Genomic DNA, 14,514 nt, shown 5'->3' with positions numbered 1-14,514 from the left:
AGGTTACTTAAATCCCCCCCCTACTATACCCAGCTTCTTCCTGTACCAATTAAAGACTATCACCCAAGACTTCAATTTTTTTTCCCCGTAAATGACCCTTGTTTCTGCTTGTGCCTACTGTATTTTACTAGGAATCTTATTAGAGTCTCTATTAACTCCTCTTTCTGGAATTCTTATACACGAAAGGTAAGTGGGTCGATCTAAACTGCACCATTATGAAAAGAAAAATGTGAACTTTGTGGATTGCTTATAAGAATTCAGATTTCTCAGGAGGCTCACGAATAAACACCAATTCAACTTCTTCATAAAGGGAATTGGAACATGATAGGCTTACACATTTGAAAGTTAATCCAGTTGCAGTTCTTAATAGTGACGTTTACATTTCTTTAGGGCAACTTTCAAAAATGTTTAAGGCACTACTTAATGTAACTCTGGCTTTTAAACTTTGGTGTTGCTATTCTTGTTAAAGCATGATTTAGTCTTCTTTCTGCTATATGCACCTCTTGGCTTTTAAGGTACAGGTACTCATAGGTACTCTCTTATGGTCACTCTGAATTTAAACCTGAGAATTCATTGGAACAAAGGTCTGTTTACTGCTCTTTTTAAAGTTAATGCAGTGAGATTTCATTTATGAATCTTTGCATTGCAATTTGGAACAAGAGTGGTTTTAAATATAAACATTTACATGTTTATGTATTTTAATTAGCTCATGTGTATAAGTTTAGGTTTAGAAGTATATAACATGGGCTGGGCGTGATGGTTCACGTCTGTAATCCCAGCACTTTGGGAGGCCAAGGTGGGCGGATCACCTGAGGTCAGGCGTTCGAGTCCAGCCTGACCAACATAGTGAAACCCTGTCTCTACTAAAAATACAAAATTAGCTGGGTGTGGTGGCGCACACTTGTAATCCCAGCTACTCGGTAGGCTGAGGCAGGAGAATCACTCAAACCCAGCAGGTGGAGGTAGCAGTGAGCCGAGATCACACCATTGTACTTCATCCTGGGTGAGAAGAGTGAAACTCCATCTCAAAATAAATGAATAAATAAATAAATAAGAAGTATATAACATCACCAGGCTTAGTGGTTTGTGCCTGTAGTCCCAGCTACTCAGAAGGCCGAGGCAGAAGGATTGCTTGAGTCTAGGAGTTTAAGACCAGCCTGGGCAACATAGCAAGACCCCCATCTCTTAAATAAATAAATAAATAGCTAAAATAGAAGATATGTCTAAATTCATTCAGTTAATTTCATCATTTTTTCTCACTCTCTTGATTTGTGTTTATTGAAAGCACATGTTATGCCATCCTTGAATATTTTGAAACCTAAACAATTTTCTCCTCAAATCTCTGAATACAGACAGGCCCACATAAAACCTATTTCCAGGATCCTGAGGCATTGGGAAATCTTGTTTCTTGTCAGATGAGAGAGAACATTTTCAATGGGAAGGTCCTCTGTCATTTGATAACAACAAAATCAAGAGCACCTTTGGTATAAAAAATGAAAATGAGGCTAAACATGCCTGACTTAATCAGTAGAAATGTTTTCTCACTAGGGCCAGTGTGTGAGGGGTGTGTGTGTGTTTGTTTAGCTTTTGTTTTCCACATCTAATTAATATGACCTCACCAGAAAATAAAATGAGAAGCAGATTCTTGATATTCATATTGTGAAAACAAAGTTTTTTGATCAAACTATGGGGAAACATTACTGAAAGAAAAAAGGAAATGAGTAAATCAAAAAGAAAGAAGAGAAAAAAGAAAGTAAAGATCTTTGTTATCTACCTGTTTAGGGGTTCTTACCCCTGAGGGAGCTACTCTCACCTCAGATTGACTTGATCTAAAAGCTTGATAGTTACATTGGTGTTGAAAAACTAGGTTCTATGATTGGAATTTGAAACCATACCTCATTGAACTCTCCTAGATTCACAGGTGGCTTAAGTTGTTTATAATACCATCTATCATGAGGAAATGATAGCCATTCATTCATTCATTCATTCTGTTTATTGAATGGCTGCTCTGTTCTAGGCTTTGTCCTTTTTTTTTTTTTTTGAGACAGAGTTTCACTCTTGTCCAGGCTGGAGTGTAATGGCGCGATCTCGGCTTACCGCAACCCCCACCTCCCAGGTTCAAGTGATTCTCCTCCCTCAGCCTCTCGAGTAGCTAGGATTACAGGCTTGCACCACCATGCCTGGCTAATTTCTTGTATTTTTAGTAGAGATGGGATTTCTCCATGTTGGTCAGGCTGGTCTTGAACTCCTGACCTCAGGTGATCCGCCCACCTCGGCCTCCCAAAGTGCTGGGATTGCAGATGTGAGCCACCGTGCCCAGCCTAGGCTTTGTACTTTTAACACATCGTGGTTACCTGACCTTAGGCTGTTCTTTCTAAAGCACTATTTCTGTGACATCAAACTAATTATCGACTGAAAAATACACATTGAAATATATGACAACATACAAAATTTACTCATGTCTAGCCACGAAGGGCCAAGAAAGCAGTGTCTTTTGACATTTTCATACTTATAAGAAGTTAGATCTCCCTCCAACCCTTTTACTGTGAGGGCTGAATCCTGAGACCCGTGAAATCTTTGGAAAGCCATGGTTTAAAAATATCCTGTTTTTAAAGTATGTACAGAAAATACTGCTCTAGATGAGCCAGATAAAGTGCTGTTACACCAGGGTATCTCAGCCTCGGCTCTGTTGACATTCTGTAACTGACTCTTCAGTTTCTGCCACACTGGCCTGTCAGTGAAATAAACACAGAGAACGCAGCATGTGGAAATCTTTTTAAAAATGTTCATCTGTCTTCCTGTGTAGACACTGGCACCCTAGGTGAAAGAAGTGAAAATTTGTTGTTGTTACTCTTTCCATAATTCTCATAGGTTTGTCCTATCTAAGGTTATTACCTAAGTGCTTTTTTGCCTACATGCTATTAAAAACGTTTGGAAATGACTTGAAAGTATTCAGAGTATATTTTAAACACTACTTTATGCTACTGTAAGGCATGTATTGATGTATAGATGTCATGTTATTCTGGTGATGTGTTTTTAAAATCTTTGTTGTAAAGCCTAGTTAGCTAGTTTATATGTGATTTTTTAAAAAGCATAACCTCTGGTACCATTTAATACCTACTATTTAAAACATGCAGTTGGAATCTTTATGTTAAAATATACAGACCTTTCAGATATTTTAAATAATACTTGTCTATTAGAGTGAAATTTTGAAACAAAACATTTGATCAGTTATTCTTTGGAAAGCTTCAAGTCAATTAATATGTCAACTTTTAAACATGACTGGCAAATCTCAGTATTTAAAGGGAATCTACCTCATATTTGTTGCCATTAGATGTAGTTATTTGAGACACTTGGTAGAGATAAATATTGTAGCACAAATCCTTTTAGTAACAGTTACTTTTTAAGGACCTTTTCAACTTGACATTTTATATTTCAGGATTCTCCTGACACAGACAAAATGGCAACGGTTACACTTTTCTAGACTTAAGCTTTATAACCAAAATATTTTTATATAAATTTATATATAAATATATATATGACACATAATTACATATTATATATAATTTTATATATAAATATATATAAAATACTTTGGTTATATATATAACATATATATAATTGTATGTATGTATTTCTTTTTTTTTTTTCTTTTCTAACGGAGTTTCTGTTGCCCAGGCTGGAGTGCAGTGCTGTGATCTCAGCTCACTGCAACCTCCACCTCCCGGGTTCAAGCGATTCTTCTGTCTCAGCCTCCCGAGTAACTGGGACTACAGGCGCCTGCCACCACGCCTGGCTGATTTTTGTATCTTTAGTAGAGATGGGGTTTCACTGTATTGATCAGGCTGGTCTCAAACTCCTGACCTCAGGTGATCTGACCACCTTGGCCTTCCAAAGTGCTGAGATTACAGGCGTGAGCCACTGCACCTGGCCTATATATTTCTTAAAAACTACTTTCTTTTGATGACAAATTAGAAAAGTAGTTAGCTGAATGAAGGTACAAATTCATTTTAATTGTAACATTAAATGGGAATTTTTCTCTTTTCTTTCCTTTTTTTAGAGACAGGGTCTCCCTATGTTGCCCAGCCTGGCCTCGAACTCCTGGGCTCAAGCAGCCCTCCTGCCTTGTCCTCCCAAAATGCTGGGATCACAGGTGTGAGCCACCACACCTGGCCTTAAATGGGAATTTTAAATGGTAGAAGAATGGTGTTTGTAAGGAAAAACATCTGAGAGAATGGAGAAGACCAGGAAGCTGGACTCTCCCTGTCTGCTTCTCCACTCTTCCTCTCGAGTAATGTAGTTAGCTGGATGCTAAGGAGTAGGAACACTCCATGGGCTCTATGAATCTCAAACAATTATTTTCAGGTGTTTATAAGCTTCTCCTAGGGTATTGTCCCATGACGAATTCAGCATAGAAAATAAGGGTAACCTGAGAAAGAAGCAATGGTAATAAATAGACCCAGAGTATATTCTTCCAGTAGGGGATTATTAAAAATAAATCTTGAAATTCTCTAATATTTCTTTTCTTTTTCTGTTAAGTTGCTATAGCCCAAGGTGGAACAATCCAGATTTCTAACCCAGGATCTGATGGTGTTCAGGGACTGCAGGCATTAACAATGACAAATTCAGGAGCTCCTCCACCAGGTGCTACAATTGTACAGTACGCAGCACAATCAGCTGATGGCACACAGCAGTTCTTTGTCCCAGGCAGCCAGGTTGTTGTTCAAGGTATATTTTATTAATCTAATACATTTAGAATACCTGTGGATTACTATATCACACCATTGAGTGGTGATTTTGTAGTTTTCTGAAATATATCAAAGGTAGATGGAGGGGGGGTTGGGACGCACTTAAAAACGCTTACAGAAGAAATATTTTAATACATTAAACAGCAAATTAAGTTTTATCATTTTTCACCTTTTAGCAGGTTTAACTGGCTCTGGAGAAAGGCCAAATTCAGAGTGGCATGATAGAAAAAGAGAGAGAGAAACATGAATGAATTTTTTGTTTTGTTTTGTTTCTGAGATGGACTCTCGCTCTGGCGCCCAGGCTGGAGTGCAATGGTGTGATCTCGACTCACTGCAACCTCTGCCTCCTGGGTTCAAGCGATTCTTCTGCCTCAGCTTCCCAAGGATCTGGAATTACAGACATGTGCCACCACACCTGGCTAATCTTTGTATTTTTAGTAGAGACGGGGTTTTACCACGTTGGGCAGGCTGGTCTCGAACTCCTGACCTCAAGTGAAGGCCTCAGCCTCCTAAAATGCTGGGATTACAGGCATGAGCCACCGTGCCCAGCCACATGAATGAATTTTTAAATTAAGTCAATATCCTTCATTTGGGGGTTGCAAATGTTGTACCTAATATATTTATATTACCTAATCTATGACAATTTAAGTATTCAGGCTATGATGCCCCAAATTTGGGTTTTTCCCCAGCTGTTACTTTCAAGTCTAATTTCTAGGTAACTCGTTTCAAAGCAAATGCTGACTTTGGGTTTTTTGTTTTTTGTTTGTTTTTTTGATGGTTCTTAGTATGTTTGAATTCTGAGGTATCCATTCTAGTTCTTATGGAAGCTGTCAATAATGAAATAAAAGTTGAGATGCAGCCCTAAGCTTTTAGGGTTACCTGAGATTTCAACTATTTCACCTGGATTTGTGATATACATTATTTTAATTTAATTTCAGTTGTGCTTATGATAACTATAATAGATGTATTTAATATAGCTTTCAAAACTCCTGTGTTTTAATTGAATTCTGTTCCTTTTGGTCCATTTGCTTAGGATTCAGGATTTAGCACTATTTTTTTTTTTAATTTATTTGTTTATTTTATTTATTTATTTTTGAGACAGAGTCTTGCTCTGTCGCCCAGGCTGGAGTGCAGCGGTGCGAGCTCGGCTCACTGCAACCTCCGCCTTCCCAGGTTCACGCCAGTCTCCTGCCTCAGCTTCCCGAGTAGCTGGGACTATAGGCGCCCGCCACCATGCCCGGCTAATTTTTTTTGTATTTTTAGTAGAGACAGGGTTTCATTGTGTTAGCCAGGATGGCCTTGATCTCCTGCACTTGTGATCCTCGTGATACAAAAAATTAGCTGAGCGTGGTGGCAGGCGCCTGTAGTCCCAGCTACTCGGGAGGCTGAGGCAGGAGAATGGTGTGAACCCAGCAGGCAGAGTTTGCAGTGAGCAGAGATGGTGCCACTGCACTCCAGCCTGGGCGAGAGTGCGAGACTCTGTCTAAAAAAAGAAAAAAATTACTTCACAAGTCACAAAGATATTTTTCCACATTTTTTTTCTATTTGCTTTGTGGTTTTACCTTTCACATTTATGTCTTTAATGTATCTGGACTTCACTTCTGTATATAGTATTTGGTGGGAATTCATTTTTAACTTATATGGAGCCATTCCCAAGGGTTTGTTGTTTCCTCACTGGTGTATGGGGAAGCCTTAATTAGACAGTAGGTTTGCTTGTGCAAGTGGATCTGGCCCGTCTTCTGTCTGATTCATCTTTTTCTGAATGCCAGCGCCATACACGTTTGTTGTCTCAGAACAAGTTCCCCTTGTCTTTTTTCTCAGTTTGAATGGAGGGTTAGCTTTTTGTGCACTATTATTCTTTCATATGCATTTGAAATAAGTTTGAGTTTCTAAGTAGTAGTAATAATAATAATAAAACCAATGATGAGACTGCATTAATTTTGTTTTGTTTTGTTTTTTGAGACACTCTCGCTCTGTTGCTCAGGCTGGAATGCAGTGGCGCAATCTCTGCTCACTGCAAGCTCTGTCTCCTGGGTTCACGCCATTCTCCTGCCTCAGCCTCCTGAGTAGCTGGGACTCCAGGCACCCGCCACCACGCCCAACTAATTTTTTTGTATTTTTAGTAAAGACAGGATTTCAACGTGTTAGCCAGGATGGTCTGGATCTCCTGACCTCATGATATGCCTGCCTCGGCCTCCCAAAGTGCTGGGATTACAGGCGTGAGCCACCGCGCCCGGCCGAGACTGCATTTCATTTAGGGACAGCTGCATAATGTTAAATTGACCTATCCCAAACCATAGAATGTCTTGTTTATTCAGTTCTCATTTTACTTCTTTTAACAGTTGAACAATTTTCTTCATGGAGGTCTTGCATATTCTTTCTTCAGTTGGTTCCTAAATACTTTATGGGTTTTGTTGCCGTTACAATGGTACCTTATTTTTTATTGTATTTTCTCATTGTTGCCGGTGTAGAGAAATACAGATTATTTTAAGTTGATCTTTTATCTATTAACTTTGCTAAACTCTAATTACTTCTAATAATTTACTGATTCTTTGTGAATCGGTCTGTGATCCTATGTGAATGTTTATACAAATAGTAATGTTTTATTTCCTTCCTTCCAATCTTTATTCCTCTTTTCTTTTTTTCTTTTCCTTACATAATCATGGCCAGGAGCTCCAGTTTAAACGCAGCAAGGCCAGTGGGCATTCTTGTCTTCCTGAACTTAGTGGCAGTGTTGCCTGCCTGTCTTCTCCCTTCATCTCACTGAAGGGCTGTGTCAGCTTCTTTGTGGATTCTCAGTGCCTGTCTTGGCTGATGCCTCAGCAGTATTTAACACTGTCAACTTCTGCTGCCTCCGCTTCCTGAGACTGTGTCCTCCTTGCTCTTCTCTCTCTGCTGCTTCTCTGTCAGTCTCGTTGCTGGGCGAAGCTTCCCCTGCCCCTGTCCTGAGTGTTTCAGTGATTTTCATGCTCGCTCCCCCACCCTCTTCCTGCTGAACTCCCTCCCTGAAGGACTCCCTCCCACCCTGGCTTCAGTTCACTGTGACTATGTCCTGACTCCAGCTGGTTCCTTAGATGGCCCACACATACCTCTGATACAAATCCCTGAAACCCGCTGTTCCTATCTTCAGTGACCAACCACTACTGTCCCACCTGGTGCTTGATGCCAGAAACCTGGATGTTGTCTCATATTCTCCCCAGTCTCCACTCAAAGTCACTCTGTAGATTCTTCTCCCTGGCTGAGCCATACATGCTTCTGCCACTCCACGCCCCTCTGTCCTGGCCCTGGCCCTGGCCTGGGTGCTGTCCCTCTGACCCAGGCTACCCCTGTGGGTTGCAGTCTGTAGCAGCCACCAGAAGCTGGCTATTGTGGAATAGCTTTCTGATCTTCCCAATCATGCCAGAGGCAGCAGCTCCTTTCTTGGCTCAGTTTTTGGGAATTGTTCCTGAAAATTCAGCTAGACTCTTAATTCCTCACAGTGATTCTGGGAGCCACTGATACTTCTTAAAAACAGCAGCTTCTTGCCCCCAACATCTCCATTACTGCATTGCATTGTTTTTCTTTTCTTTTCTTCTTTTTTTTTTTTTGAGACAGAGTCTTACTCTGTTGGCCAAGCTGGAATGCAGTGGTTGGAATGCAGTGGTGTGATCTCGGCTCACTGAACCTCTGTCTCCTGGGCTCAAGCATTTCTCCTGCCTCGGCTTCCCGAGTAGCTGGGATTACAGGCATGTACCACCACGCCCAACTAATTTTTGTATTTTTAGTAGAGACGGGGTTGCACCATGTTGGCCAGGCTGGGTCTCGAACTCCTGACTTCAGGTAATCCGCCCATCTCGGCCTCCCAAAGTGCTACAATCACAGGCGTAAACCACCGGCACCTGGCATCTGGGGTCTTTTTTATAAGGACATTAATCCTGTTCACAAGGGTGCCACCCTCATGACCTTATCACCTCTCAGAGGTCCCACCTCCAAATACTATTGCATTGGAAGTTAGGATTTCAACAGAGGAAATTGGGCAGGGATGCAAACATTCAGTCTATAGCATCCTCACAAACGCATGCATAAATGTCTGTGACCTGTTTAGACAAAGCCCCAAATCTTCCATCTTTGCTTAATCAAAGCCTTGCTTTCTTTAATAGCTGCCTACCTCTCCATTTCTCCCTCTTTTGTAATACAGCTCTTTCTTTCATTTCCTGGGATAGGCTCTCTCCCTCCAGGGCCTTCTTCACACATACTGATTGCCTGATAAGAATACTTTCCCTGGTTGTATGGCCTGCTCGTGTTTCACCTTAAATGATTCTTCCTCCAGGAACCCTTGCCTATCCTCCACATCTGGCTTACGCAACCCCCTGTGAGTTCCTGCTGTACTTCCTTGGGCACACATCATGTTGTATTGTGGCTCTGTGTGTCTTGGTAGATGGTAAGTTCTATTTGGACAAATACCTAGCACAGACCTTGGCATGTGATAAATGTTCAGTAAGCATTTACCAAATGAAAGTGAAATATTCTTCCTCTGAAAATGTGATTTGTTCCATGTGTGATTTGTTCCATGTGAGATTAACTGGTCCAGGGAATATATTAAAACTTTACTAAGAGCAGTAATCAACTAAGCAACCCATTTCCCTTCTTTCTTTCCTTCCTTGACTTTTTTTTCACACCAGTATTTATTGAGCATCTATGTGCCAATTTAAAGAAATGCTGACGTAAAAATCAATTTCTTACTGATTTTCTGAAATTTGAAATAAAATTTCCTAAAAGCATTCTTGGACCCAAACCCTCAGGTGTGGCTGGGACAGCAAAGAGTCCCTGCTGGAGCCCCAGATTGGGGTTGATGTCTAGGTCTAGGTGACCATCCAGGCTTTCTTACTCAGCCAATATATCTTCAGCTGAATTGAAACCCTAGCCCCCTTGTCAGGTATCCTGGAGAATTACTAGAAACATGGACGCCCCCTGAAACTTTACCTCCTGAGCATCTGAGGTGTAAAGTCCTTACCTTTACTGGAAGATGATTAAATTAAATACAGCCAAAATGTGGTGGGATGTCCTTTCATTGACATAAGGTTGGGTTGAATTCTAATCATACAAGGGGAAAGGGCTTTGTACAACTCACTGATAAAAACAAAAGGTCGGCCAGGCGCAGTGTCTCACGCCTGTAATCCCAGCACTTTGGGAGGCTGAGGTGGGCGGATCACCTGAAGTCAGGAGTTCGAGACCAGCCTGGCTAATGTGGTGAAACCCCGTCTCTACTAAAAGTACAAAAATTAGCCAGGCGTGGTGGGCACCTGTAATCCCAGCTACTCGGGAGGCTGAGGCAGGAGAATCATTTGAACCTGGGAGGCGGAGGTTGCAGTGAGCCAAGACCGCACCTTTGCACTCCAGCCTAGGGGAGAATAGCGAGACTTTGTCTCAAAAAAAAAAAAAAAAGACAAAAGGTCTCAGTGGCATGTCACTTATTTTTTTTGCAGTGGAAATGCCAATAATTTTTTTCCAGGCTATGGTCTGTTCTACGGTTGAACATTTGCCCATTTTTGTGTCTAACCTTATAATCACTGAATTTTCTATAATGATTCAGCTTTCTATGTGCTGAGCCTTCATTAAGTGATCCAAATAAAATTTGGCATTTAAAAAAAAATGTATAAATAGTTATTTTGATTTATTTATGAATTTTAAAAAAATCACAAAAGTCTTTTCAGGGGGGTTTAATCTGGTAAAACAATGTATTAGATTGAATCAACATGAAACTGCTATTTTTGTGGACCAAAAGGTCAAATATCAGCAAGTTCATGTGATTCAGTCTAGTAGTTATGGGGGAATACTACATAATACTTGCTCCATTGGCACAGTGAATTTTAAAAATTTCATTATCTACTCCCTTCAAGTGAAAGTAGCAAATTCTGTATCACCTTAGGAAGAGTTGGATTTTTTGATGGTGTAGCAAATAGCTCAGCAAATAAAAATATGTTAAGTAAACACAGGTGGCTGGATATTTCTTGGTGAGTTTAGAAGTGACTATGAAATATGGTATTTCTTTGCTGATAATCAGTGTGTTGTTTTTTTTTTAATCCCCAAAGTTTAAATCTCCAAGTGTTTTTTTCCTCCTGTAAGTTAGGAAAATATATAGCGTTTATTCTCACTATGTTTACCTAGAAACCTTGGACACAACAATAATAAAGAAGTAGCCCTGTAAGATACAATCATGTAACTTTTAGTGCTAAAAGAGACATTATTATTATTATTATTATTTTGCCAGAGCCCACCTCAAACAGATTTCTATGTAACAATGAGAAACAAGAGCATTAAGATGGTTTATTACAGGAAGAGTTTTTATAGGGCTGGGGTTTCAGTGAGCTCGCCTGTGACAAAGCAAATTGATGGCAGTGATAGGCTAGTGATGTCATTGTGATGTCAGTCCTCCTGCTTATCCTGCACATGCTTGCTAATTTGGAACACTTTATGTTGAACTGTGGTAGAGGAAACAAGACAGTTCTGTCTGCAGAAGCCCATTATGGCTGTAACTGGAGATGACACAGGTAAGAATGTTAAAGAGGGGTTTCAGTTAATTCTGCAGATTGTTTTGAAGTTTAGGAAGTATTCAGGAACATCTGAGTGTTTCAAAAAGTGTTACTCTCCTAGTCACTTAGGTGTAAGACTTTTTTGAAATACACATCTATATATATTCAGCTCGCTTTGTTAGGGCATCTTAGTGTGATTGTTTCTTTGCTTAATATTCTATTGCTTGCTTGACTGAAGCACTAATCCTCTCTTCCTCCCTCTGTCCTCCCTCCCCTCCTCCCCTCCTCCCCTCTTCTCTTCCCCTCTCTTCCTCCCCTCCATCTCTGTGTCTCTCTTTCATGTGCATACCATTCTGCCCTACTAAAATAAGCTGTTACTTCATCTGCAACCTGTTGCAAATTCAGTCTAGCCACAGGTTAAACATACAGTATATACTGTTCACGTTCTGATTTCGTTACTGTGGGCAAATGCAGCTCCAAACAGAATAGGAAAAACCCGCGTGTTATGGATGTTTGTGTGCCTACTTGTTTCTTTCCTCCTGTATTTAAAATGGTCTGTTCAGCTAATTGAGTTCAAAGGGCTGATGTCATTACATTTCCTGGAATCGTGTTTCAGCAGGGGAAGTGGAAAAGTTAAACTCCAAGCGAGCTGCACATTGACGTCAGTTCCGAGTCATGTTGTGATTTAGTCAGTTCCTTTCTGTTTTGTAAAATGCTGGTGACAGATTTAGAGTTAACTGGCTCACCACTGCCTCTGCCTCCAACCTCCCTTTTAGACTGAATAGCTTTTCTTGTTAGCCCTACTTTAACATTTCTTTTGAAGTGGGTATCTGCTTGAAGAGGGAAACACGTCACGAAACTGTAATGCATGAACAGAACTCAGGAGTTGTCTGGCCAGCTTAGTGGTAAGATTGAACCTCCTACTGAGGCCGTCCCTGCACGCGCCTGGTGAGAAATGGACGATGTATGTATAAGCTGGCGGGTTCTTTACTCTTACTCCATCTATTGGAACTTGCGATTCAGAGCGCTCTCTAGTGTTCGGTCAGGGAAGTGCTTGTCTTTTACTTACTCTCCCAGCCTCTGGTATTTGAATTTGTAATGGGTTATTTTTCACTAGGTTTGCTTTTCTCAGTAACAGTGATTTCGAAAGACTTAGTTACTAATAACCTTTGTGTGCTTGCAGCGTTGTTTATTCAGTGGTCTTGTTTGTAATACAATACTGAATTTGCAGTTGAATTAAGAAAGAGTGGATGGTTTTAAACAACTTCACTACAATTTAGCTCTTCGAAGTTAATGGGTCTCAGCCCTCTTTCTGGATAGGAACACTGGATTGTCTTGAGTAAGTAAAACCTGTATTATATTGTTTTTAAAACTGTCTTGAGGAGCTTTTTTTTTTTTTCTCAAAGAAGTTTTGTGAAGTTCTAGAGATGCTATAGACTGCAGAACTCAAATGATGAATTTATTTTAAGATGTAGATGAACATCTCAAACACCTGCATGTCATATGATTCTTAGAACCAGAAGGCACTTTTGTACATATATTTATTTTCCAAAAATTATTGGTTTGTATCTTTCTTTACCAGGTCTTTCATTCCTATTCCCCTTTTGACTTGTCTAAGCATAAGACTCATAACAAAAAATAAATAAAATGATGTGAAAACGCTGTGTACTTTTTTTTTTTTTTTTTTGAGACGGAGTCTCACTCTTTCACCCAGGCTGGAGTGCAGTGGCGCGACCTCGGCTCACTGCAAGCTCCGCCTCCTGGGTTCATGCCATTCTCCCGCCTCAGCCTCCGAGTAGCTGGGACTACAGGTGCCCGTCACCACGCCCAGCTAATTTTTTGTATTTTTAGTAGAGACGGGATTTCACCGTGTTAACCAGGATGGTCTTGATCTCCTGACCTCGTGATCCACCCGGCCTCGGCCTCCCAAAGTACTGGGATTACAGGCTTGAGCCACTGTGCCCGGCCAAGGGACTTTTTTGAAGGTGTAGTAGAGTAGCTTTAGGAACCAGACTTCTGGGCTCTCAGTTCTGGGGTAACCCTGTGGATCGGCAGACCAAGTAGATTGAACTAGATTAGTGGCTTCCAAACTTTTCAACCATGACCCACATTATATCACGACAAAGTGGACCTATGTGTGTGTGTACCCTACATTTATATAAAACATGTTTTAGACATAATTCTTATCCTTAACAAAATGTGATGTATCCATAATTCCTTTTCTGTCCTTTTTTTAAAATGCTTTTCTTGACCCATGACATTTACTTCATGACCCGTTAATGGTCTACAGCTTACAGTCTGAAAAACTCGAATCTAGACCGAAATCAGGCTCCTAGCACTAATGGCTGGCCTGGAAAAGATATTAGCATTTACTTACAGGATCATGAAGTGAAATATAAAAAGTAAATGACTGGGCGCAGTGGCTCATGCCTGTCAACCCAGCACTTTGGGAGGCTGAGGCGGGCGAATCACAAGCTCAGGAGTTCGAGACCAGCCTGGCCAACATGGTGAAACCCCGTCTCTACTAAAAATACAAAAATTAGCCAGGTGTGGCACGCACCTGTAATCCCAGCTACTCATGAAGCTGAGACAAGAGAATGGCTTGAACCCAGGAGGCAGAGATTGCAGTGAGCCGAGATCGTGCCACTGCACTCCAGCCTGGGCGACAGAGCAAGACTCGATCTCAAAATAAATAAATAAATAACTGACTATAGTTTATGGGATTATATTATTGACTTTGTGGGACATAAGTTACATTTTTATTAGAAACTGCCTTTTGTTTTATTCATAAACTGATTCTGTTAGCATAATTTCCTATCTTTTAGACTCTGAGTCTCACGTTGCATTCTGGCTGGATTTCTGAATTGTTAAACTTTCCAACAAATTTGGAAAACTAGTGTCTTAGTTAATATTTGATGCATGAGAATAAGGATATATATCATCTTTGCGAAAGGAGGCTATTAGCAATTATTTTTGCTTCGAAATATTTACATAAAAGAATAATTGGAGGCCGAGCATGGTGGCTCACACCTGTAATCCCAGCACTTTGGGAGGCCGAGGCGGGCAGATCACCTGAGGTCAGGAGTTCAAGACCAGCCTGGCCAACATGATGAAACCCCATCTCCATAAAAATACAAAAATTAGCCAGGTGTGGTGGCACATGCCTGTAATCCCAGCTACTCGGGAGGCTGAGGTGGAAGAATCGCTTGAACCCGGAAGGTGGAGGTTGCAGTGAGCTGAGATTGTACACTCCA

At 40.7% G+C, this 14,514-nt stretch overlaps 1 protein-coding gene across 50 annotated transcripts in view; it reads left to right on the top strand.

The window, feature by feature from the left end:
• Positions 1-14,514, top strand: part of CREM (cAMP responsive element modulator) — a 94,780-nt gene that overhangs the window by 66,912 nt on the left and 13,354 nt on the right. For 24 of the 50 annotated variants that reach the window (XM_033190944.1, XM_033176555.1, XM_033175792.1 and 21 more), the window contains one exon: positions 4,540-4,728. The exons of 11 other annotated variants lie outside the window; for them this stretch is intronic. In XM_033190944.1, the coding sequence (XP_033046835.1) occupies positions 4,540-4,728 (189 nt within the window). Of the gene's footprint in view, positions 1-4,539; positions 4,729-11,128; positions 11,279-11,918; positions 12,225-12,490; positions 12,600-14,514 lie in introns of those variants that run through there. 15 more of the 50 variants (XM_033196566.1, XM_033195746.1, XM_033202689.1 and 12 more) reach the window with 14 other exon arrangements.

The sequence above is a fragment of the Trachypithecus francoisi genome, unplaced genomic scaffold (genome assembly GCF_009764315.1).
Source record: "Trachypithecus francoisi isolate TF-2019V2 unplaced genomic scaffold, Tfra_2.0 Contig00025, whole genome shotgun sequence".
Taxonomy (NCBI): Eukaryota; Metazoa; Chordata; class Mammalia; order Primates; family Cercopithecidae; genus Trachypithecus; species Trachypithecus francoisi.
The sequence above is the reverse complement of the archived record's forward strand: the minus strand, read 5'-3'. Positions and strand labels throughout refer to the sequence as shown.